At 30.7% G+C, this 27,489-nt stretch overlaps 1 protein-coding gene across 1 annotated transcript in view; it reads left to right on the plus strand.

The window, feature by feature from the left end:
• LOC135953869 (homeobox protein caupolican-like) overlaps window positions 1–27,489 on the plus strand; it is a 260,802-nt gene that overhangs the window by 117,787 nt on the left and 115,526 nt on the right. The window contains exon 3 of the mRNA XM_065503891.1: window positions 16,230–16,339. Within this exon, the coding sequence (XP_065359963.1) occupies window positions 16,230–16,339 (110 nt within the window). The remainder of the gene's footprint in view (window positions 1–16,229; window positions 16,340–27,489) is intronic.

Here is a 27,489-nt window from a genome sequence, read left to right on the forward strand (position 1 = left end):
AAAAAATTCATTTTCAACAAATGAATTCGTAGAATGAATTTTATTTCGTTTCTAATTCAAATGAATTTGTCAAAGTGAATTGCATTTCATTTCCAACTCATTTGAATTGAATTGATTTTGTAAGTAAATCTGCAGTAATCACTGTCGTTTTGTTACTCAACTAATTATACCCTATACCACCATAGTGGGGAGGGTATTATGCGTTTGTGCAGATGTTTGTAACGTCCAAAAATATTAGTCTAACACCCACCTTAACGTATACCGATCGACTTAGAATCACTTTCTGAGTCGATTAAACGATGTCCGTCCGTCTGGTTGGCTGGCTGGCTGGCTGTCCATGTAAACCTTGTGCGCAGAGTACAGGTCGCAATTTTGAAGATATTTCGTTCAAATTTGCTACATATTATTTTTTCGAACCAAGGACCAAGCCTATTGAAACTGGCTGAAGTCGGTCCATTATTTCACCTAGCCCCCATACAAATGTCCTCTCGAAATTGGACTTTATCGGTCATAAATGTTTAATTCATAAATGTTTCTCCACAAATTGAGCTCCAAATAAGTTTTATATATACAAAATTCATGTCACCAAATTTTGTTACGATCGGTCCATAATTAGTCATAGCTCGCATTTAGACCCGCTTCCGAAAATCACTTTAACGTGCATAAATCGCATAAAAATTTTGGTATACTCACAAAATTCAACATAGTAAACTTTCATATAGACATAAATCACACGACCTAATTTCATGGTGATCGGACCATAATTGGTCATAGCCCCCATATAAGGCCCACTTCCGAAAATCACTGAAAAATATAAATTATTGAAATTTTAAAAGAAAAATGTTTTTGCTTTTTTACTTAGTGTAGAGTATTATATGGTCGGGCTTGACCGACCATACTTTCTTACTTGTTTTTTTTATGTAAAAGACAGCAATCATTACTCTCGTTTTGTATATATCCTATTCGAAAGACAAAAAAAAATCATAGATTTAAAATTCCCATGATATATGTATGTGCATGATATACTGTCAGGTAGCAGTAGAATAGGAATATAATTATTAGATATCGGCGAAAATCCTAACAAAGTGGGAAAATTTTTTATATTTGCTATAAGAAACTTAAATTTGTATTTTTCATTCCCCCTAGATGTGATCTTGAATTTGATTGATTGCAACTCATTTTTGATTTAATTTATTTGAATTGCAACTCAATTCAAACGAATTGGAAATGAATTACAATTCAATTTAACAAATTCATTAGAATTGGAGACGGATTGCAATTCATTTTACAGATTCATTTGAATTGAAAACGAATTGCAACTCCTTTTTACAAATTCATTTGAATTGGAAATGAATTGAAATTAATTTCTATCTAATTCATTTGAATTGATTAAAATTTCATTCAATTAATTTTTTGTGTGAAAATAGTTAATTCAAAATTTAGCTAATTCGTAACGAATTAAAATTAAAACGAATGATTCATTTACAGCTCTGGTACGTAGTGACGTCCTGTTGAAACCACATGTCTTTAATGTCCATATTATCCAATTTAGGCTAAAAGAAGTTGGTAATCATTGATTTATAGCGCTCGCTGCTCGACGTTGATGGATCAATGATGCTGCCAGCCAAAAATCCACACCTAATAGTGACATTTTCAGCATGCATTGTGCGATCTTGGATCTCATGTGCGTTGGTATTGTCCAAAATTCAACAATTTTGTTTGTTAAAGTTCCCATACATCCATAAATGGGCCTCATCGTAAGAAGAACAAACGCGCGGATCTTTGCACAAATAGAACTCCTACTTTGATATAAAAAAAAGGCGCAGAGACTATCTAATTTGTTACACTAGTTGAGATTGCATCACTTTAATTGATAATATTGATAATTTTATTAATATTTTATTATAAAAATACAACTGTTCAATTCATAACACAGATATACAGTGATTTTTGTGCCGTCAAAAGTAAAACTGATTTTAAATATTTTAATAAATTATTTTACAAGTTAAAAAGCTTCTTTTTTAGATTTTCTTCCATGGAGTTTCTTAGGATACCCCCGTGTGATACTGCGACAGTAATCTGAAATCATATATTCATCTCAGCGATCTTGGTATCTGTATTCGATCACTTGTAAATCTTGGAAACTTTCTTGAAAGAAAGGCAAGACATGGACCAGTTTTATCTAATAACTTCACATACTGCTTCATAAGTAACAATTTTATGTGTAATGGATGCAAAATGATGTTATCTCAGTTTGTTTTACAACCATCATATAACAACATGAATAGCAATTTAACAACATGAATAGTAGTCATCAACGTGATTTTTCGATTCTATTCAAATCATAGGTACACCAAACTTCAAATGACTACGTCTACAGCTTTCCCACTGTATTAAATGTTCACTACACACTTTACAAACAATGCACAGTGGTTCCTCCCATAGGCCAAAAATAAATAAAACGATCACAAAATATTTAGACAAAATGCAAAAAAATTTTCTCTGAAATATCCAATCTTTTTAATGGCAAACCGGTTTTTACTGGAAATCTAACGGGACTTTTTAAAAATAAAATTGAAAGCATGAGCAAATATTCATTTGCAAAGCGCAGCTGAACGCTGGAAAAATAATTCAAAGCAAAAGTGCACTTCAATTCGGTCTTGCAATTGCTGTAGTCTCAAAATTAAATGATTTTCAATGGATTTTGAAGTTAAAGGTATTTATTTTATCTCTAGAAAATAATAAAAACTAACTTGTGTTGTAATTCTTGTAAACTTAATGTTTTAGTTAACCTATATGTTTGTTACTTGTTTGTAAAACTTCATTATGTTTACTTAAAGTTTTAGTTGTGTTCCCCCAAGATTCCCCCATAGGTTTCTTTTTCATTGTATTAATCTGATTCTTAAGATAATAAAAGTGCTGAAGTTAGTTGCGGAAATTTGCGGATGGGCGTGTAATCTGTAATATACTAACCCGCCCCACAGAGGGATGGCTTCATACATTTTTTTGTAAAAATTGTAAGGATTGGTTGTAGAGCGCTGACATTTGGCACAGATAATTATATGGACCAAACTAAGAAACAAATAAAATTTTATCAAAATCAACCACGCCCAACGCCCACTGCCCATACAATCCAAATAGATTTGTTCGCATAAAATTTTTCCTATTCAAGTAAAAGTCTAGAAATTTGGTACATATATTTTCTGAAACAAAAGAAGAACGTATGCTAAGTTTTATTAAAACCGGCCATGCCCAACGCATACCGCCCATGCAATCCAAATGCAATACATTTTTGAGCAAAAATTATAGAGCATTGAAATTTGGCACCGAGAATTATATGGACTAAATTAAAAAAAAATTAAATTTTATCAAAAAAGTCCACGCCCACTGCCCATACAATCCAAATTGATTTTTTCGCATAAAATTATTTATATCCAAGCAAAAGTCTAGAAATTTGGTACATACATTTACACGAAACCCATACATACACTCTAATAAATTTTCATGTAAATTTCTTACATTAATAGTAGGAAACTTTTCTACTTCTATAATTAGGGTAAAAATACATGTTGTGTGTAAATTCAATTTTTTTTTTGATAACAAATGGTTTTTGTTTTTTTAGAAATAAAATATTGACAATTTGTATATTAAACGTTTAAATTAGTTTACACACTTTATGTGTAAAACTTCAATTTATGCACAATATATGTAATTTTAAACATAAAATGCCTATTATGTTATAAAAATTTAAAATACAACATTTTGTTTGTATTTTTGCTGAAAAAAGTATGTAATTGATTTTGATAAACATATTGTGCTTAAATTTACGCATATTGTGTAATTTTACATGAAAACTTACTTATTTTATAGTAGTAGATTTACATGCATTTTTTAGAGTGTAGATTAGAATTTTTTGGATATTTCGTTTATTATTCGACAAAAAATGTTAAGTTTTCATCCTGTTCCGAAAACTATTCATTTTTTAATCGAAACAAGACACTCCCACCTTTCATTTTATTAAAAAAAGAGCTTGGGGGAAAGTGGGCTACATTTTTTTCTCCATGGAAAATCAAAAATACAATAATAATTAGAGTCTTATAGATTTGGGCATATCTTCTTAACGGTTTATGGTTTCCCCATAATTTTTTTTTATTGATCTTGAAATGTTATATTTTTCAAATATGTTAAAGGTAAATGGTATTATTAGGAAAATTATACCACTGAATTGCGTGAAAATATAAGTAAATTTTAGCTTAACACCCTTGCATGGACTTTTTTCAATTTTCTAAAAATAAAATAAATTTTTTCTTAACTATAAGTGTACATTTCATCTATAAACATTTCTCTACAAAATTGCATCATTTGATTGTTGAAATTAAGTGTTTGAAAAAGTTTCTAATTTACACTGGCTAATCCACCATCAATCGAAATTGAGCCTTAACTGCAAAGTCAACCTGTATAAGACGGTCTTAAAACCAATTTGGACATACGGAATCCAATTATGGGGAACAGCAAGTAATACCAATATAGATCTCATACAGAGGGCACAATCCAAAATTCTTAGAACCATGACGGGAGCTCCATGGTACATAAGAAATGAAAACATCCACAGAGACTTAGATGTACCTTTGGTCAAGGACGAATTTAGAAAAACTCGTGAAGCTTATTTGTCAAAATTACATCATCATCCGAACCCGCTCGCAAGGCTACTTACATTAACGCAAGACGGATCAAGGCTACGTAGAGCTGATTTACCACTCATCTAATATACCAAATATGATTCTCCTCTGAGATAACAATAATTGTTTATTTATAAGATTTAATTACTTATTGTAAGGCCTAGACATTAAAGGCAGGAACAATATTATAATAAATGTATTAAAAAAAAAGTGTTTGAAAAATTGACACCAAAATCCCTCTGTGCACCGTCTTATTTTTGCATCGGTATATAAAAATCTGATCCATGGAGCTGAGGTAAGCAAGCATGTAGTAGTGTCAATAGGTGAATTATCGGAGGAAGCAGCGGAAGCGAAAAATAAGCATATAAAACAGTTTAGATTGCAACATACCCGAAAAATTTCGTACAATGCTACAAATGCAGAACTTTTAAATAGCCTTTTTTAAGTTCAGATCCATTTATTTCTGGAGGACAAACTTACCAACAAAGAAAACAAGTAGTTTAAGTCAAGGAGTTTTAAATTTGATTAATATTTGATATATTAATGTCTTATTTTACCTTACTACCTTATATTACTTAGTAATACCTCATATTGCATTATATAACTTTGTATAACTTTTTAATTTATTTTTTTTTCAGTGTATAATTCAAATGAATTAAAATGGAATAAGAATTTACTTAAATTGTTTAAAACAAACGAATTTTCATACTGAAATATTTTATTTAAAAAATTCATAAAACAAATCTAAAAGCCAATTAACCCTTGAAAAATCAAAAGGCTACTGTGGTTACAGTTGTTCTTAAAAATTTGCAAACTTTAAGTTCTTCGGGCATGCTATGAGGTGACAAATTTTGAAGACCCTAGCTTTTTTAGTTTTGGAGATATTGATTATTGACCGCTTGTTCATATAAGGGAAACCACTGTGCAATGTTAGAATTGAGGGCTAACTTAAAATCCAAAAATATTTTAAGATAGAAAATGAAACGGACAAAACTAAAGCACCCCTTCAAGGTTATACTATGAAAAAATTTTTAATTAATTTTTTGTTGCAAATCCTTTGTTTTGGATGGCACAAGAACATCTCTTAGCATAGAAGATATTATGTTTTTTTTTGGCGTTTTTCGGTATTCCTTTCCTGGCTATTTTAACGGCATGAAATAAATCGTGAAAATTGACAATCCTTATTTCAGCAATTTTCACGATTTATTTTCATATTAACAATATGCCACAAGTTCTCAATAGGATTGAGATCGGGAGATTGACCAGGCCAATGAAGAAATTGAACCTTACAAACTTTGGAGTGGTGCTTAGGATCGTTATCCTATTGTAAGCTCCCTATAATTGGCATCTCTTCACTGGCATAAGGCATCATTACAGCTTTCAATACATCACGGTACATGAACCGATACATAATCACATAAATTTTATGATTTGGCCCAAATCATTGACCAGAAAAGCAACCCCAGACCATTACATTACCTCCTCCATGTTTAATTGTTCCTTTGCAATACTTAGGATTCAGTTCTTCTCCTTTTGGTCTGCGTACACGCCTTATTCCAGCGGAACTTTTTAAGTTGTATTTGGATTCGTCAGGGAACAGTACTGTCTTTCATTTTTGGGCACTCCAATCGATGTGGGCTTTGGCAAACTTCAGTCTAGCTTTCTTGTTCTTAGCTGATAGAAATGTTTTTTTTTGCTGGTCGTCAGCTGAACAATCGGGCTTCTACTACTCTTCTACGGATTGTTCTTTCGCTAACTCATAATCTTAAACTTGTTCGTACTTGAATAGCTGATGCTGTAGGATCTTTATGTATTGCTCTTTTGATCAAGGAATCATAATATCGTGTTTTTGTCGCGTACGACCTCCAGAATGCACTAAAAAATTTTGAAACGAGTCTAGAAATAACTGATCTGTTAATTGAATATTTTTTACTCAATTCATGTAGTGATAAACCTGTCTTCCAGTCTTCAATAACTTAAATTTTAAATTTACTGAAGTACTTGTTCCTTGTTCCTTGTCATTGTTTTTTTTTTCACAACAAACTGTATAAAACTTAAATTTTGCACACTACGTCTTCCTTTATTTTTATCTTTTGGCATTTTTAAATGCATTCATTGTGATTCCCGATAACTCACATTGCAAATATGCAGTACCGAGTCAAATTTTTAAACATCTTATAAGAGGGTGCTTTTGTTTTGTCCTTTTAAATTAATCTATATATATAGAAGAGTAACGTTACTGACTGACTGACTGATTCATCATCGCACAGCCCAAACGGCTGAAGCTAGAATCACGAAATTTTAACTGTGGATTCCTCCCTCCCCAAAACGATTCGATAAGAAGGTATTTTTGGAAATTCGATCGTTTAGGGTGTAAAAAATGGTAAAAACGGGTAAATTCGGTAACCTTATATCTTCAAAACTAATAAAGATACAAAAAAACTTAAAATAGCATGTTACTCCATTTAAAAAATAAGCTGACAGGTGTTTCGTACTTTTTGGAAATTCGAAACTTTTAGGGGAGAAAACGGGTAAAAACTTTTTTTTTGTATTTTTTTGCACCCTATGTATCTTTTAAACCAATAAACATAGAAACAAATTTTAAATCGTATTCTTTAACTAACAAAAAATAAAAAATATAAGTTTGGTACTTTTTGGAAATTCGAAACCTTGAGGGATAAAAATTGTGTTTATTTTTGGTACTTTTTCATAAAATATGTTTTTCTATAATTTGACATAGATATACGAATATTTTATTATGAGCTCCCACCACGATACAGAAATTTTGATAATTTTTTAACATTGGTTCCTGGATTGGTACAAAAATTAACTAACAGGGTGTTATTTGGAACTCGAGTGCCAAGGTGTATATTGGGCCAAATCCGGGTAAACAGTATGGTACTTTTTTCAAAACATATTTTTTCTTGGGCACGTTAACACAGAATTTAATATTTTGAGACATGTCTGTAGCATAAACAATTTTAGCAAAATGGAATATTTTTAAAGTTCGAACTTGATTGTTTCAAGGAAGAAAAGTGAAATTGTTACTTTTCTCCTAATGGTACTTTTTTTAATATTTTAAATTATTTCACTTATCGACATTAAAGTTAGCTGATATGTATCTGAGTGAAGTTTGTGTTAGGAATAGGATACAATATTTAGGTACCAAAATGTGAGAACTGAACTATAGGTACTTTTTTATTCATGAATTTTATATGACAATGGACTTAGAAACATGAAATTAAGCATATATGGTCCTAAGTGAGTGTGAATTTTAGGGGTAAACATTTTGGTACTTTTTCGTTAATCGAATGGTACTTTTTGTAATTTCTTCACCAATGAACCTAGAAACATGAAATAAAGCTTACATGGGCCAGAGTTGGTGGGCATCTACAAGTGACTGCTTTTTGGTACTTTTTCTATATTATAATGGTACTTTTTGAATTTTCTATAATAATGGACCTAGAAATATGTAATTAAGCGTATATGGTCCTATGTGAGTAACAATTCAAGCAGATACTTCATGGTACTTTTTCTTTATTGACTTAGCAACATGAAATTAAGCATGCTCGGTCCTAAGTCAGTGAGAATTGTAAGGGAGACTTTTTGGCAATTTTTCTTTATTCGAATGGTACTTTTTGTAATTTCTTCACCAATGAACCTAGAAACATGAAATAAAGCTTATATGGACCGGATTGAGTGGGAATCCACAAGTGCCTGATTTTTGGTACTTTTTGTATATTGTAGCGGTACTTTTTTGAATTTTCTGTAATAATGGACATAAAAATATGAAATTAATCGTATATGTTCTAAAGTGAGTGAGAATTCTAGGGGGAGACTTTTTGGTACTTTTTCTTTATTCTAATGGTACTTTTTTTTCTATAACAATGAACTTAGAAACATGATATTTAGCATATATGTATGGTCCTAAGTGAGTGAGAATTCTAGGGATAGACTTTTTGGTACTTTGGTACCAATGAACCTAAAGCCATGAAATTAAGCTTATATGGACCCGAGTGAGTGGGAAACCACAAGTGGGGGCTTTTTGGTACTTTTTATATATTCTAATGGTACTTTTCTAATTTTTTGTAATAATGGACATAGAAATATGAAATTAGGCATCTATGGTCCCAAGTGAGTGAAAATTCAAGGGCATACTTCGTGGTACTTTTTCTTTATTATCATGGGTACTTTTTTGAATTTCCTATAATAATGGACCTAGAGTTTCCAAAAAATCGAAGAATTTCAAAACCGCGGTTTCGGTTTTAAAAAATTGAAAACCGATCGGTTTCGGTTTTATGATAATTTATTAAATATTAAGTGTTATAGAAACAAAATTAGTTGATAGTATAGGAAATGATAGAGTAACTTCGGGTATTGTGGACTATGCGTCTAATGTGGACCAGTGTCTTTTTTCAGAAACTATTGAAGGTATGATAAAACTGATTTGTCGTACATTTTACAATTTGGTTGAAACGACAATTGCACATTTGCTTTCATGAGTAATTGATATGTTGGCTTTTTATTCTTGTATTGAAATTAATGCGCCTGCTCAACATTTTTTTCGGCTCAAGTAAGAAACAAAATTTGGTACAGTTACTTGGTAGAATTTAATGTTTGGTTGTTTTATATAGTTAAAGTGGACACGTAGGTTTGCATATATTTGGTAAGAATTTAAGCGCATTTAGATTATTAGGTAAAAATAATTTGTTACCACTGTAACCCAAGTTCGTGTAATGTGGACCACTTAAATTACTTGATTATGTACTACTGGTCCATATTAGCCGGCAATAACTATGTACTTTGTAAGCAATCTATCTAAGCCAAGATCGCGACTATTTAGTTTGTATTAATATAAATATATTGAAATTAAATTTTTTAATCATTCATGATTAGCTGATTCATGAATTTTATGTATTACATACTAGTCCACATTACCCTCATATAGTGGTCCATATTACCCTCCAATTTTTTTAATGCTAATTTTTGGGTTCCTTACAATATTTTCACATAACTTTTTTATCCTTTGACAGAAAAAATTTTCAACTGCAAAATCAATTAGAGAATACATTAACTAATTTACTGCTTCACAACATTTTTAATATCCATATATATTGTGGCCAAAATTTAGAAAAAACAAAACGGTAGTCCACATTACCCGAAGTTACTCTATACAAATCTAAAATTCAAACTTGACGGGTCATGGTTTAGTGAATGCGAATTTAATGCGAATGGTACTATTTCCTTATTGCAATGGTACTTTTTGAAAATTTTATAATAATAAACCTAAAAATTTAAAATTACGCACACATGATTCTGAATGAATTTGAATTCACAAAAGGTGACTTTAGTGTTAACTTTTTTTGCATTTTCTATAATAATGGACCCAGAAATATGAAATTAGACATTTACAATCAGATTCACAAAGGGAGACTTAATAGTACTATTTCACTCTTCTAACTGGGGTGGCGAAGCGCACCGGGTCAGCTAGTTTTTAATAAAATTATCTTTTACTAAATGAATATTAAATGAACATTAACAATATTAGTTAATAAAATATATACAAAATACATCCCAAAGCCGTTTTTATCAACAAAAAAAAATATGATTTGAAAAAAATCCATTGAGGGGGTGCTTTAGTTATGGCCAATACTGTATGTCGGTCAATCAATAAATTTATTTATTATAATGTGCATATAAGATCACGAAACGGGCACACGAATTTACTTATGACAGCCAATATTGAAAAATTAATGTAGAACCAAATTCTTTTCTTTATCTGTTGATCTGTGTAATCTATTGTATGAATCGTACATCGTCTGAGTATACAATAATTACAATAATTTACACCAGACTCTTTCAAATCATTCTCAAATTCCCATAAAGTTTGTATGTGAGCCATGATCATTACAATGTATTACAAATCGAATAATCCAATTAGTATATCCACTAATCATATAAGAGTTAGTTAACAAAAATCTAAATCTAATTACGATTATAAATATCAATATCAAATAAAACACAATAAGTCATTCGTTACAAATATACATGGATACTTTAGCATGTTATTGTTTTCAAAATTTATTTCCATATTTAAAAAGCAATAAAAAATAAATTTTTCGTTATATTTTATTTCTATTTAGTTTTATTTGCTAAAGCAAAACTAAAACATAGAAAAAATCTATTCAAATGTGCAACAGCTCATAAAAAAGCAGTTAATTACAATTTTATGCAAATTTATCTTAAAAATAGTTTGTTTTTCGTATTTTTGTTTTTGGTTTGCATTTTTTGTATTAAAATGAAAATAAACAAGAAAAAAAAATCAAAAAAACAGCAGGTACATTAAAATAATTATACATGTTTCGACTCGTGTTCAGAAAATATTATTTATATAAGGAGTTGAAGTTTCGTTTTTAAAAGTAGTAAAAATGTAACTTAACTATTGCTTTGCTTTTCATGCAAAATGCTCCGTTGTTCAAATTATTAGTGGTTGGTTAGTGATTTGTTCTGGCATTTGCTGTCGATTACATAGATGTGGAGTGAACATGAAAGGTTTTGTTTCTTTTTTCCTCTTAATATTTTGCTAGATCTTTATAAGCAGAAAGCATTTGTTTTCCGTTTTTGTGGGACTGAAAACAGTGGAATTTTTCAGATATTCGGAAATATAAATATTTCAATTATAAATTGTTTTCATTTTTGAAGCTACCCGGGTCTAAAATAGTTCTCCGTTATCTAAAAAACATATTCTAAAATATTGAACCGATTCCAAATTAGCGGTTATCGAGTAAATTTAGTTTTTGTTCACAAATTTGTTAAAATTATTTCCTAAAAATATATTTCGTTGGCTATTTTCTTGGGCCAGCAGGGATGACCCCTATTCATGCAATGCATTGTGCTGGAACTAGGAAAATTGGTTATGGCAGGTAGGATAGAGGGAGAAGTGTTTGTGGACATTAAATTTGAATTTTCCTATATGGAAAGTTACAGGAAAGACTTCAGGCTAAATAACGAATTTTACTTGTAATATGCTGTGTGATCCACTGTTCAGTCGACGACATATTGATGAGCCTTTGCCGAAGAACGTGCATTGCGTAAAAAACTACGGGTTTCGGGAACAAGTTCCCTAATTTCAGCAGAGCACATACCATTGTAGTATCGGTAGAATAGTGAAACTCAACCCACATTGCAACGATGTTCCAGTATGTCATAAGAGCTGGATACCCTACTGTCACCGATAAGCACCTTCGCCCTCTCCTATACACGGTCGAGTAATTCCAAAATAGCCTTCGAAGCACCGGCCGACACATGAGAGTTGTATTCCATTTTGGTCAGATATAAGTGGTGTAAATAGTAGGGTATTCAATTAATCGGGTTTCTGGTTTAATTGGTTAATCGAACAAATAATTAATCGGGGTTTAGATTTATTCGGTTAATAATCGGTTAATTTAAAATTATTCGATTAACCGAATAATTTATATTTTAATTATAAATTCAAAATACAACCACGAATTTTGTGTATTTTGTCAATTTTATAAAATCGAAAGCATGATAAGAATATCCAATATCTAAGTTTTTTTTTAGTTTTTACTAAGCATATAAAATCTCCAATGGTGTCATTTTTGGATTATTTTATATTGAGAATAGTTTCGTTCAGTTCTGATATAAGACTCGTTTCAGTAATGTCTCCAGTTTCGACTATACAAAGTTACAATTAAATTCAATATGTTTTATGCTCACTAAAAATTGTTCTTGGATTTTAAAAAAAATTTGTAATTTTATTTTGACATTTGTATTTGAATTGGAATTGAAACGCAAAAACAGATACAAAAAAGTAGGGTAAAGTGCAAAAATTTCGGTTATTCGGTTAATCGAAACAAATTAATCGGTTTATTTGTTATTTGAAAATCGGCAATTTTAAATTATTCGAAGAGTTAACCGCCCAAAATTAATCGGTTAACCGATTAACGGTTAATCGATTGAATACCCTAGTAAATAGTAAGTAGATCAGATAGTGTGAAGTATTTTCTACACCGTTTTAGATCAATCCGTTTTAAATCAAGGCACTTGAATGCTTCTTTCGACTCTTGAAAAATGTGTTTTGTCCAGCTGACATTGCACTGAATACTCATGACTAGAAAACCAAGAGCTTCTGATTCTTTAATGTTTACACCACCCATAAAAACAGATGGAGCAACATGATCTGTCTACGTTTGTGTGTTAACGTACAACATGGAGTCTTGCGTGCATTTAGAGTTTGTCATACGATCTTGGTTAAGCATTGCCTCTTTGCCCCAATCTCCGACAGGCTTTGTCTAGAATTGAATGAATATGAATGGCAAATATTGCAGTCATCTGCAAAATAAGAGATAGTGCTGGAAGTTTGACGTAGAAGGTCGTTTGTAAAGATAAGAAATATATTAGGAGAAATAACGGAGCCTTGAGGTACTCCTGAATTGATTTTGAAACCGTTTGATGAGATTCCATCTATAACAATTCGTTTAGTTCGATCTCTGAAAAAGCTTGATATAAATTGAAAGATGTTATTACCGACACCAAAAGCAATAAGTTTTAATAAAAGCGCACAATGTCACACTAGGGTGGCCCTTAATAAACGAAAGTTGGATTTTGGCCATTCTCACACCTCAGTTTGGTGAACATTAGTAAAAAAATCATTCTAAAAAAATGTTAGTTAAATCGTGCCGCAGCCCTCTGAAGTTTTGAGATGGGGAAAAAATGCATTTTTTCAGTTTTTGTAAAAATTTTGCCTTTAAAAAATTACTTTTGCAATTTAATTTAAAAGAATAGAAATGTGTACGTAATTGTCGTTTTAGTGAGACATAAAAAAGAGAAATTGGTTAAAAAATGTTAAAGTTATTAAAAATTCCCCAGGCCATTAACGTGTCTCAGGCAACTAGAACAAGAAATTTAGGAACAAAATTAACATATTTTGAGAAATATTAAAATAAAAGCTAATTTTTACTTAAAATATATCCATATTTACTTGTATGTATATGAGTTTTTGTCTTCGTAGGACACCGTTAACCTGTTCGCAGGTATGACCAAAAAAATAATTTTTTAACGGCAGTTTCAAAACTTCATTTTCAAATTTTTAAAAATGTTGTTAAACAAATTTCAGAATTTTTATACCCTACACCACCATAGTGGGGCAGATGTTTGTAACGCCCAAAGTATACCGATCGACTTAGAATCACTTTCTGAGTCGATTAAACGATGCCCGTCCGTCTGGTCGGCTGTCTGGCTGTCCATGTAAACCTTGTGCGCAGAGTACAGGTCGCAATTTTGAAGATATTTCGACAAAATTTGGTACATATTATTTTTTCGTCCCAAGGACCAAGCCTATTGAAACTGGCTGAAATCGGTCCATTATTTCAGCTAGCCCCCATACAAATGTCCTCCCGAAATTGGACTTTATCGGTCATAAATGTTTAATTTATCTATGTATCTACACAAATTTCGCTCCAAATAAGTTTTATATATACAAAATTCATGTCACCAAATTTTGTTACGATCGGTCCATAATTAGTCATAGCTCCCATATAGACCCGCTTCCGAAAATCACTTTAACGTGCATAAATCGCTTAAAAATGTTGGTAAACACACAAAATTCAACATAGCTAACTTTAATATAGACATAAATCACACGACATAATTACATGGTGATCGGTCCATAATTGCTCATAGCTCCCATATTAGGCCCACTTCCAAAAATCACTCAAAAATATAAATTATTTAAATTTTAAAAGAAAAATGTTTTTGCTCTTTTACTTAGTGTAGGGTATTATATGGTCGGGTTTGACCGACCATACTTTCTTACTTGTTTTATCATCTCATTGGGATTTATTGAGAATATAATGGGGAATAAAAATATGAAAACATTATGCAAATATCTTTTATAGTTTCTCCGTACCTGAGATTTAAATTTTGAAATTTTCGAGAAAAACCAATTATTTGGCCATTTTTTGGCGAATGAGCTTTATTTCCTTAATGTTATGCATTTTAAATATAATTCTAAATATATTCTGAAAGTTTTACTAAAATTGGAAAACGTTAAACCTTAAATCGTGAAGGTCAAAGGTCAAATGTTTCAATATTTGGAATTTCTCTTGGAAAGATAGCGATATGTTATATATTTTTGGGCTGATTTTGATGCAACTTAACCAAAATATAACACAAAGCCTAGTATTTGCAAAAACAGCAGAATTAAAGAAATTTAAATGAACCCTTAATTGCACTTGGGGTTAAAATTTTAAATTAAATATTACAAAGAGAATTGCAACACCATTTATCGCTAATCGAATTCTGTCGGTTGACAGAAACAAAAACAAATTTTTAAAATGTGTGAAATGTTGTTTTTGCTTTGCACATAAACATCACTTTGGTGACGTGATTTACAAAATTAGGGCCTAAATTTTTCCTCTTGCCATATGTTTATTTATTTTTGACTACCGCCAGAGGGCGCTTTCGTATATTTTTTTGACTTTATCGCCATTTTTTTTTGGCAAAATTTAGAAAATTGTTGTGAAAATTTAACGAATTTTTACTTTCTCATAATAAAATCTGGGGGCTCGAAATTCATTTCTTGGAATGACCCATACAACAAGAATTGCGATGCGCCTTTTTTTGGCCCCTATCAACATAGAGTCTAGACGAAACTTGTAATAGCCTTCGTTTGGTGGTACAATCGACTATCCTGATTTTGAGGAGTGACAAAGGAACTCTATTCATAACCAAATTTGTTTACAAAATCTATTGAAGAGAGTAAACTTATTAGTTATCAAAACCATTGGAAAAAGATTATCTGTAAGTACCAGAGAATTTTGCACGGACTTCAGTTCCTTACAGAGCCAAACGTTGGCTGAAGTATTTTAAGGAGATCATTTATTTCTATCTAATCAAACGGTTAACAATAATGATTGATGTAAAAATACCTCAAAATGTATGAAGACATATATGATCATAGTATGGATAACTTACGCCATTTTACTAGACAATAAATAAGGCAACCTGGGGAGTATCGAAAAAGTGCCAAATATGGTCACTCAGAAATGATTAAAATTTAAGATTTTTATTTAAAATGTTAGAGGATTTAATTTCATCTATATTAGTCTCTTAAATACGATTTTTTTGGCCCCACTGTACATCGATAATCACTTTGTAGTTGTTTGTTTGAAAAGTAACCATAACTAGTATTTAAAACTTCATATCAGAGCAGAAAATATCACGAAGAGAGAGGAAAACCATAAAAAAATAAGAAACATACAGTCTTTTAAAAACAAATTACGGTTGTTTGTAAAATGCATGTTCACATAAATGCTTATTGTGGGTTAATTTTGTGTAATAAAAAAATCTTCGTGTTGCTGCCACATGATGATTTGTCAAAAAAATGTTTGCAAGAAATCATTTTTATGCAAATTAAATAAACGAAACCTGTTTAAATTCTCTTTATAATTTATGTTAATGTCTTTAATTATAAGTCGCAAAATCTGATACCAATTTCCGTTTTCTGCATTTTTGTATTTTTTTTTACAGACAACCCCCTATGCCTTAAAAGATACTGCAAGCAGTGCGGCAGCATGGACATCGACGCCGTTGCAGCCATCCAGTTACTATACGTATGATCCAACATTTGGTGCGTGCGGGTAAGTGAAAATGTAAGTTTAAATGAATGAACAGTTGAAATAAATTGCAACAGGAAGATGAAAAGAAATTTCGAATTGAAGAATTTTATAGGTAGTAAGGCTCAGTGAAATGGGAAATAACATTTCATAGCAAAGAAAAACAGTTTTAAGCGACTTAAATGGGAGATTTGTGGGTCTTAAGATAAATTTTATTAAATTTAAGCAACCTGCTGAACATCAACGACAGCTTTGTTCTCATTGCATTGATTTTCTGTTAAGATTTTAATTGAAAATTATTAGTCCATAGAGCAGGCGCGGGTCCAGACGGGGTGAAATAGGAACCGAAAAGTTTTCATAAAAAAATTAAAATTGCTATATGAGAACACCTGATTATTTTTGGTGTAGCATAGTGTAATTACAATAATAATTGTTAAATATTTTACCAGTTATTTATTACCTTTGACAGATTTCAATAAACAAATCTGCCATTCACATACATATTCTTTTAACTTTAATTTAAATTGTCATCATCAGTAAATATTTTCCTACCAACAGGCAAACTGTATAAATTCACAAAAATTTAAACAAATGCATAAATTTAATAAAACACTTTTGCATCTTTTTCATATGCAAATAATTATAAAAATCGATTTATGTAAATTTCTTTAACACTTTCACACACAAACTTAAACACATACTCAAACACACACTCAAACACTTGCACAAACTTCCACATACACACATAGACTGGCATATGTGTGGACACAATTGGATATGCAGCACAAACTGAAAAAAAATAAATAAATGTGTAAAAATAAACGAGATCAAAAAATTAAAATACAGTCTAGCAATTTTTAAACAATAAAAAAAAACTTCTCTATGAAAATGAATGTTTAAAAAAGGACAATTTAACAATATTATTTAAATATAAACTTCATAGAGTCAGAATAACCAAGTGAAATATAAATATCATTCATTCCATCAAAGATTTATAAAATATTAAATTTTTGGATTTGTTCAAATTTAGCACACATTTTCACACTTTTTAATTTTGATTCACCATTTTCAATTTTTTAAAAGTGACAAAATTCGTAAAAGTATGTACGTTTATGTGAGCCCGCGCAGTTGGTGAACTGGAAAAAGTGAAAAGATTTTAATAAAATGTTCAAATGCTTTAGAGGAGGTGTTGATAAGTTTAAGTTTTGAGCTTAAAACACCAAGAGGGCGCCGAGCCACAATGCGCCAATGGGGGCCACCTAGGGTATATCAAAAATTAAAAATGAAGCCTAATTTTTGTTCTCGATTTGATTTCAAAGACTTATATATGGAATCAACTAGAAGATATCTATAGAAACATTGCTATAGCTATAGATTATCCCTTACGAGTTATTTGCATTAATTAAACATTTTGGGCTTTTTTACCTACTTTAGTCAACCTTTTTTCTAATAACGGGTGCAAATCTTTCTCGATTTCCTTGATATTTCCTTTTTTAATTAACAACATATGGGCATTTCCTGGGGTCACGAACGTACGTTCGTATGCTTTTGATGTCTAAAGAATATAGAAAACAAAACTTTTCCTAGCATTTTAAATTTTAGATTCGATAGCATTTTGTTAGGTCTATGTTTAGTGCAAAAGATGGATTTCATCGAGTTTAAGTTTTCATAATGATAGCTATAAACATGTTGTCACGAACGTACGCAAAATAGAAGTCGACTTTGGCTGGCAGTAGTGAAATGTAAAGCTCTGCGAAATGGAATGGAATATTTAAAAGCGATTAATTTATTTTAAAAGTGTATTAATGTAGGTCTCTATCCGGTATTTACACAATAAAATATCGTTATTGGTTTTTGTTTAATCGGCTTAAGCACCGGCCGCGAACGTACGATTTTTCCATATGTTATTTTTATACCCTACACCACCATAGTAATGTAACCCCCAAAAATATTAGTCAAACACCCACCTTCAAGTATACCGATCGACTTAGAATCACTTTCTGAGTCGATTAAACGATGTCCGTCCGTCTGGTTGGCTAGCTCTTTTACTTAGTGTAGGGTATTATATGGTCGGGCTTGACCGACCATACTTTCTTACTTGTTTTTTATTGTCACCATGCATAAATAAATATCTTCAAATTTCCTTAACAAACAAGTAATAAAGTATTGTCGGTTAAGCCCGACCATACACTAAGTAAATGAGCAAAAACATTTTTCTTTTAAAATTTCAATAATTTATATTCATGAGTGATTTTCGAAGTGGGCCTTATATGGGAGCTATGACCAATTATGGACCGATCATCATGAAATTAGGTCGTAGTATATGTCTATATGAAAGTTATTCATGTTGAATTTTATGTATATACCAACATTTTTATGAGATTTATGAACGTTAAAGTGATTTACGGAAGCGGGTCTTATATGGGAGCAATGACTAATTATGGACCGATCATAAAAAATTTGGTGACATGAATTCGATATATGTAAAACTTATTTGGAACAATATTTGTGTAGATACTATGGTATTCAATCGATTAACCGTTAATCGGTTAACCGATTAATATTGGGCTGTTATCTGTTCGAATAATTTATAATTGCCGATTTTCAAATAACAAATAAACCGATTAATTTGTTTCGATTAACCGAAATACCTTTTTTTGTACTTTAACATATTTTTTTGTATTTATTTTTCCAGTTCAATTCAAATACAAATTTAAAATTAAAATTATATATTTTTTCGAACATCCAAGAAAAATATTTAGTGAGAATAAAAACTGACATATTTAATTTACATGTATTTGAAACTTTGTTTGCATTTACATGTACAGAACTTAACGAAAATAACAAAAGTATTCAATATATAAAACAACCAAAAAAGGACACCAATGGTATAACGAAAGATTTGATATGCTTAGAAAAAACTAAAAAAACTGAGATATTGGATATTCTTTATCATGCTTTCGATTTCTCCAACATCTACAATCTGCGAGAGTTTTTTCCAAGTCAAGTTTTATTAAATCTAAAGAAAAATATTGTTTAAAAGGAAACAAAAATAAATTATGTTCTTTTTTTAAAAGATTATTTCACTATAATCCTAACCCCCTGTCTATACTAGACAAATATTCACCATAACAATAAATGACATTTCTTGTCAAGACAAAGTTGTCTGAGCAAAAGCACTAACAATTTTGTCATAACGAAGCAATAATACTAATAAATGGTGACTATACTTGATAATTTTGTATCTTGACAACCATTTTGACGTTTATCATGATACAAATTTATCAGGTATAGACAGGGGGTAAAAAAAACTCAAATGTGTAAACAAAAAGAATCTCAAATACCATATTTGCTATTATTTATTGGTTGAGTTGTTATGTTTTGTTTGTTTTTATGTTTTTGTACATAAAATTCGTGGTTGTATTTTCAATTTAAATTTGAAATAGACATTATCGGTTAATCGAATAATTTTAAATTAACCGATTATTAACCGAATAAATCTAAACCCCGATTAATTATTTGCTCGGTTAACCGATTAAACCAGAAACCCGATTAATTGAATACCCTAGTAGATAACTACATAAATGAAACATTTATGACCGATAAAATCCAATTTCGGAAGGACATTTGTATGGGGGCTAGGTGAAATATTGGACCGATTTCGGACAGTTTCAACAGGCTTCGTTCTTGGGCCGTAAAAATTATATGTTCCAAGTTATATCGAAATATTTTCAATAAAACACGATGAGTATCAACATTATATTTTTCGATCCTGGTTGACTAATCGTAGGAAATGCCCATATTCTTAAACAGAAATAGTACAAAACAAAATTAGATTTTCTATTATATTTCGTCGGATAACTATATGAATTATATCCATATGTGAAAATATGCAAAAACCCGCGGCCACAATATCTTTTAATTTAAAGAGTGGAAAAAAATCTACAATTTGATGTATAAGTGGGTGGGTGGATGAGGATCAAATAACTAAAAGTATTTGTGAAAAAGTAGTTTTTAAAAAACGTGTATTTTGAAAAGGTCAAAAAAGTATTATTTAGGAGATTTTTAATGGGCTTATATTTTTGCAGCTTTTATTATGTAATACGGTAGAAAATAAATTAAAATTTAATGTTTTGGGGTTTTTATAGAATTCTGTCACAATATCGCTAATAACTTTTATGACTTTGCCACCACAATTGTTTTCCAAATATTGAAAAATTTTACCTTTGACCTTCACTATTTAAGGGTTAACGTTTTCCGATTTTAGTAAAAGTTTCAGAGTATATTTAGAAATATCTGGACTATAACATTCTGGATAAGTTTTGCTTAAAATTCATAAGAGTAAGGAAATGGAGCTCATTCGCCAAAAAATTGCCAAATAATTGTTTTTTCTCGAAAATTTCAAAATTTAAATCGCAGGTACGGGAAAACTATAAGAGATATTTTCATAATTTTTCACATTTTTATTCCCTATTATATTCTTAATAAATCCCAATGAGATGATCAAAAAATTCGGAAATTTGTTTAACAAAATTTTTAAAAATTTGAAAATGGAGTTTTGAAACTGCCGTTAAAAAAATTTTATTTTTTTGTTCATACCTAAGAATAGGTTATCGGTATCCTACAAAGACAAAAACTCATATACAAGTAAATATGGACATATTTTAAGTAAAAATGAGCTTTCATTTTAATATTTATCAAAATATGTTAATTTTGTTCCTACCTTTCTTGTTCTAGTAGCCTGAGACACGTTAATGGCCTGGCGAATTTTTAATAACTTTCACATTTTTTGACCAATTTCTGTTGTTTATATCTCATTAGAACGAAAATTGCGTTTCTTTTAAACTAAATTGCAAAATCGATTCTTTTAAACTAATTTGCAAAAGTAATTTTTTAATGGCAAAATTTTTACAAAAACTGAAAAAAGCATTTTTTCCCCTTGTAAATGCATCTCAAAACTTCAGAGGGCTTGCGGCACGTCTTAGACCCACCGATTTACCTAAAAAATTTTCAGAATGATTTTTTTACTAATGTTCACCAAACTGGAGGGTGAGAATGGCCAAAATCCAACTTTCGTTTATAAAGGGCCACCCTGATAAACATACCTCAACTTTCAATGGAAACAAATATTAAATCTCGCAAAAAAAAAAATAACAAAATTTGTTAGATTCATAAAATTTAGAGTGTTATCAATAAAATTAGTGCAATAAATCTTAGAAAAAACCATTAATTTTTTGATTTTTGTCCTATGGGGAAAACCACTGTGCATTGGTCGCTTCTTATGAATCAGTTGCATTCGGTTCAGGTTCCCTGTGATTTTAACAGCTCATAATAGATAGGACCCTTTTGCTACCACCAAATTGTCGGGCTTCATATACGACTTCGGGTTATCGTAATGAATCCATTTTTCATCGCAAGTAATGATTCAGTGCAAAAATTATTTTCTTTTATTGAGGTCCAGCAGCATTTCGGACATGCAAAATCGTCTTTTCAGGTCTCTTGACTTGAATTCGTATGGTACTCAATTTCCCTGCATTTGGATGAATCCTGCTGCTCGCAAACGTTTTGAAATTACTACTTGAGTAGATCCTAATGATTTTGTAAGCTCTTGTTGAGTTTTATTACAATCTTCATGGAGTAATACCTCGAATTCTTGGTCTTCAAACTTTTTGGCTGACCTGGGCGATATCTGTCTTCCGTGTCAAAAGCACCACTTCTGACCCACACAAACTATCTCTCGCACGTTGAAACCGATGGAACACATTCACCATAAGCCTTGATGATCAATCGGAGTGCTTCAGCCGGACCTTTTTTTAAATTAAAGAAGTAAAGCAGAACTTCAATTATGAATGTTCAAAAAAATCTTAATTATTGTAAATAGACCTTGTGAGTAGCATATTTCAGTTATTCTAGCTTATTGTTTAAATAAGATATTAAGATAATTGTAAAATCGCTGATCTTTTTCAAAAAGATCCTTGATGTTTAATTCTCCTAAATATAAATTTCGACCCAGTATTCTAATTAAAGCCGTTTGCCTTTTATATTCCAAAATGTTTGCTGGGTAACAAGCAGACACACACACACAAAACACACCATTGAGTACAATGCCAATAACCTTGTTTTAAAGTGCACACAAAAAAAATGAAGTTTTATATTGTTTTTTCTACCACCCCCTCATTTGGGGTTGATAAACACAGTTCAATACATTCATTCTGCTCATAGTATTTGGTCAACAATTGAAAAGTTTAATGAATGTGAATTCAACTCTCTCTCTCTTCAATTCTCCCAGCCGCCTTAAACTTTACCTTAAGGCCACAATAGAGCAGTTGCAAAGTTTTAAACTGATTTATTTATTTATTTCAGTTTTTGTGTAAGAGGAGACAATATTTTGTAGATGATAAAAGGAGGCATCTGATAACTGCCCATAATGAATTGTATAGGAAGCAAAAGTTTGATTTATAAATTAAATAAGAAAAGAAAATTTCTTAATTGAATTAAATTTAACAACATAATGTTGTTAAAAGCAAAAAAACAAAACAAAATGATGATAAAAAGTAAAACTTAACCAAAGTCACCATTTGCCACTTGGTAGAAGAAAAAAGTTGTTTTGAGTACAATAAAAAAAATGTAAGTCAAACTTGTATTTTGTGAAATAAAAAAAAAGTCTGCTGCTAGACTTTTACAAAAGAAGGAAAATAAATAGATTCTGATCAAAGTCGATGGTGGAAATACTCTACTATAATAGAAAGAACAATCATTGTTAAATTACAAATTAAAGAGAAATGTAAACAACTTTAATATCCAGTCATTTTCAAAAAACATTTAATTTGAATTTAATTTAGAAGGTAAATATTTATTAAAATTTTTAACAATTTCTTGGCAATTCTTGGCAATGTAAAGTTTTGTGAATGACCCAGACGTATGAGTAATATTTTTTTGATCACATAACGTATGAGTACTGGTATATTTAGCAGCAATGACTTACAAATTAGCTTTTTTATTAATTTTCCAAATTTAATGATATTGAAATTCATAACAAACTACAAATAGCTTAAATGTTTTGTAAATGTCTTTCTGGTTGAGTTGTAGGGTACCTAAATGTAAAACAGATGAATTTCTAGAAATAAAAAGTTTAAAGAACTTTGTCGCCTGGCATACAATATGGCATATTTGTAAGTTACTTAAATCGTCTAACATTTGACTTCCCTATTAAGGACTTTCATTTTGTTCTTGTTCTTGTTGTGTTGTTTTGTATATTTTTTTTATTCTCACCAACAGCCCACTACCCAACTCCTTAATGGAAAAATGTCTTGTTGTATATTGTTGAAAACAGTTTTAAATTGTTTAAACTGGGCACTTTTGCTTTCTGACTTTTTACTTTGTCTTCAACGTATGTATATTAAGGTGGACCTTATTTAGCAAATAAATTTTAAAATTTTCTAAAGTGTTCTCTAAAAAAACTAAGTGTTGAAAATTTGAGCAAAGTAACTTTTAAATGTGGCATATTTCCTTCGAATTTTGGGTTAAAATAGCATATTTTCAAAAGTATTTAAGAAATTTAGTGTTGTAAAATATTTCAATTAAAAGTAGTTTTTGTATTTCATTTAGCCATAGATATTTAAATATAAAATATCAAAATGTTCTTTTCCAAAAAAAAAAAATCTTAAAATTTCATTTCAAAAAATCTTTTTATCGAAATTTTTAAAACTTTATTTTTTTTTTCAATAATAAATACTGAGAATTTATGGTGCAGTTTTTATGGCTGCACTTAGTATGGATTATCATGGGAACCGATTTGAATTCGGAGGTTGGTTTACGTAGTAGTTCATTGCGTACGAACAATCAAGTGGAGTCGAAAATACCACGTTTTGACAAGACCACACCACTCGTCAGATGTAATGTCGTTTACATCTTAATGTATATAAAATGGACGCAAAATGTAGATTTTGCTAGACCCAATCTGCAGCCGTGAGATATCTCATTGGTCAATAAGTTTAGACCCGACTACCTCACCTCAATATGTAGTTGGCCATTAATGTATGCATCTTGACACTCATGGCTGGGCATTCGCAGAGAAGGTGTATAATCGTTTTATCTTATTCTCAGTTCTTACAGCTACGACAATGGTCGTTAAAAGGCAATCCCAGGCGATTCGCATGCTTGCCTAACGTCCAGTGCCCCTTTAATACTGCCAGAAACCTTTAGATATCCCTTCTATTCCGGGTTATCAGTAGCATAGTACGTTTTCCGTAAAAATGAGCCACTTGGCCAACCTGCATATATCTAAATTATGCCATCTATTCTCAGCCTTTGTAAGAAAGTGGCTGAAGGTAATACCTTTAATAGTCTCCAGTTAAATTGCTACTGAGACCGCATTGGAGATAACTAAGGCAGATCCTATTCTGGATAGTTTGTCTGCCTGTTCATTACCATAGTGGTCTACGTGCGCAGGGACTCAAACAAAAGTAATGTCAGATAGACAACCTAGCCTTGACAGAGATTTCTTACATTGCCCGATTAGTGAAGATGAAGTTGTGTAGGCCTTCAGTTAGAGAAGTGCCGCCTGACTGTGGACTGTGGACAAATACTTATAATTCTGCGAGTATTCTGATCATGTAGTGATTGCCATGATTGCAAAAATTTCCGCCTGGAAAAGACTACAAACATTCGGAAGACGGTATGAGATGCCTAACCCAAGTTCGTCACAGAAGACGCCAGAACCAACACTACAGCTCATTTTAGAACCTTCTGTATATATCCTGGTGTCATATTCGTACACGAGATTACCCCTTACCCCACTTACTCCTGGAAGGAATTAAGACTTGAATTCGAAGATTTGAAGGAAATTTGGTTTTTGGTCACAAATTGATTAGCATTATTTCATAAAAATATTGGGTATTTTTTTTTCAAATTTTTAGCTTTGATTTTGAAACATTTGTATAATCAGCCCAATTATGAATAAAAACTCCCCGGGAGATTTCTCAGATTTCCTATTCAAATTCAATGGGAAAAAACTCCCAGGGAACAAACTCCCGGGAAATTTTTTATTCATAATTGGGCTGAATATAAATTTCTTCAAATTATTGGTCATTATTAGCTATAATTCTGAGAACATATGGATTCCAAGCCAAAAGAACAGCTCATATTTTAAGCCTAAGAACGAATCAAGCTAATATCGGGTACTCTGTACTAAGCTGAAGCGTTTTTACCTTTTTAAAATGGTGGTTTATTTTTTTTAAATAATCTGTATTTTTTAATAGTAAATAAGCCATCACTAGATTAAAAATTGTAATAACTCATAACTTTTTTAAATTAACAACAAAAATTTAGTCCACGTTTTTAATACACGCACTTTATAATTTACAAGACTACACAGTTAATGTTAACTTTAACAATACCTATGATAAACTAACTCTGCATCTCTCTGTTACCATTTATATATACAGTACCATATTCTCGTAGTTTCATGAACTACCTAGTGGACTACAGTAGAATATTATATTTCTTGAGCTTTTACTTAGCAGCTTTAACAGCTAATGTTGTTATACAATGTTAATAACAGCGTAATATCAACATTGTTGATAAGTAGAAGTTTCGAGCAATAGAAATGTTTATAAACATGATGAGTATTGCAAGGAGTCGTTACAAACCGTTAAATTCAAATTGATATTACGACTTTTCGAATTATTTGAAACCCGCTTTTTTATATGTCGAATATTTTACTTACACTACATACTTACATATATTCATTATGATAAAATATTCAAAAAGTACCATTAGAATATATAAATATAACCAATAATTGATCCCTTTGGATTCTCATTCACTCAGAATCATATACGCTTAATTTCAGTTTCTACACGCAGAGAAAAAATATAGTTGTCCATGTTTCCTGTAACCATTTCTATATTGTTACAATTTTTTTAAAAATATTATAGTCACAATAACTATTTACATGATTGTGGTAACAATAATATGGTTAATTTACGATTCACATGATTGTATCAACCATATATATGGCTACAGTAAACAAGTATATGTTTGTGACAACCATTTATATGATGAAGGACTTACCATATTATGTTTCTCTCGGCTTATGGGCATCATAATCTGAGAACAACATATTATGATAAAATTATTCATCATAAATATGGTTGTAACAAGTATATACTTGTTTACTGTAACCATATATATGATCACAGATCGAGCTCCTTTTCTTGATTAAACGTTTTTTGGCCAAGTTATTAGCGAATTTAGATATTTTGTGTTTTTATATAAAAAAATCGATTTTTTATCAGAAATATGAGTGATCACAGATAGAGCCCTTTTTCGTGATTAAACGCTTATTGGCCGGTCTGAAATATGAGTGATCACAGATTGTGCTTTTCTTGATTAAACGCTTATTGGCCAAGTTAATCGCAAATTTATATATTTTGAGTTTTTATATAAAAAAATCGATTTTTGTTCAGAAACATGAGTGATCAGAAATCGAGCTCCTTTTCTTGATTAAACGGTTGTTGGCCAAATATTAGAGATTTAAGATATTGTGAGTTTTTATATAAAAAATCTATTTTTCCAAATATGAGTGATCACAGATCGAGCTGGTTATTGGACAAGTTTAAACGCTTATTTGTTAAGTTATTACCGAATTTAGATATTTTGAGTTTTTATATAAAAAATCGATTTTTGGCCAGAATTATGAGTGATCACATATCCAGCCCTTTTTCATGATTAAACGCATATTGGCCAAGTTGTTAGCGAATTTAGAATGTAGACAACACTGAAATACATACTTTTAATTAGATTTTTAAAGTTTAGGGAATCCCCGTATATAAAAAATGTGTTTGCATCCTCTAAATTTATTTTTTTGTATGACAACGGATGAGTAATTTTATTTGCTATGTAATTTTATTTCAATTTATATTTTCTATTGGGGGCGTAAAGAACTTTTGTGGACTATTGCGAACATTTAAAAAAAATTGGGTATGGTCAATTTTTCTTACGAATTATACTACTAACATTTAACAACAAATTAGCCAAATAGGTGCAGCCGTTTTCCGATTTTAGATAAATCGAAAAAAGTGGGTGTAAAAGTTGGCGTGGTCAATTTTTCCTTCAGTAAAAACTTAAATTGGATAACGAACATTTAAACAAAAAATTAGCCATATCGGTGT

The sequence above is a fragment of the Calliphora vicina genome, chromosome 3 (genome assembly GCF_958450345.1).
Source record: "Calliphora vicina chromosome 3, idCalVici1.1, whole genome shotgun sequence".
Lineage (NCBI taxonomy): Eukaryota > Metazoa > Arthropoda > Insecta > Diptera > Calliphoridae > Calliphora > Calliphora vicina.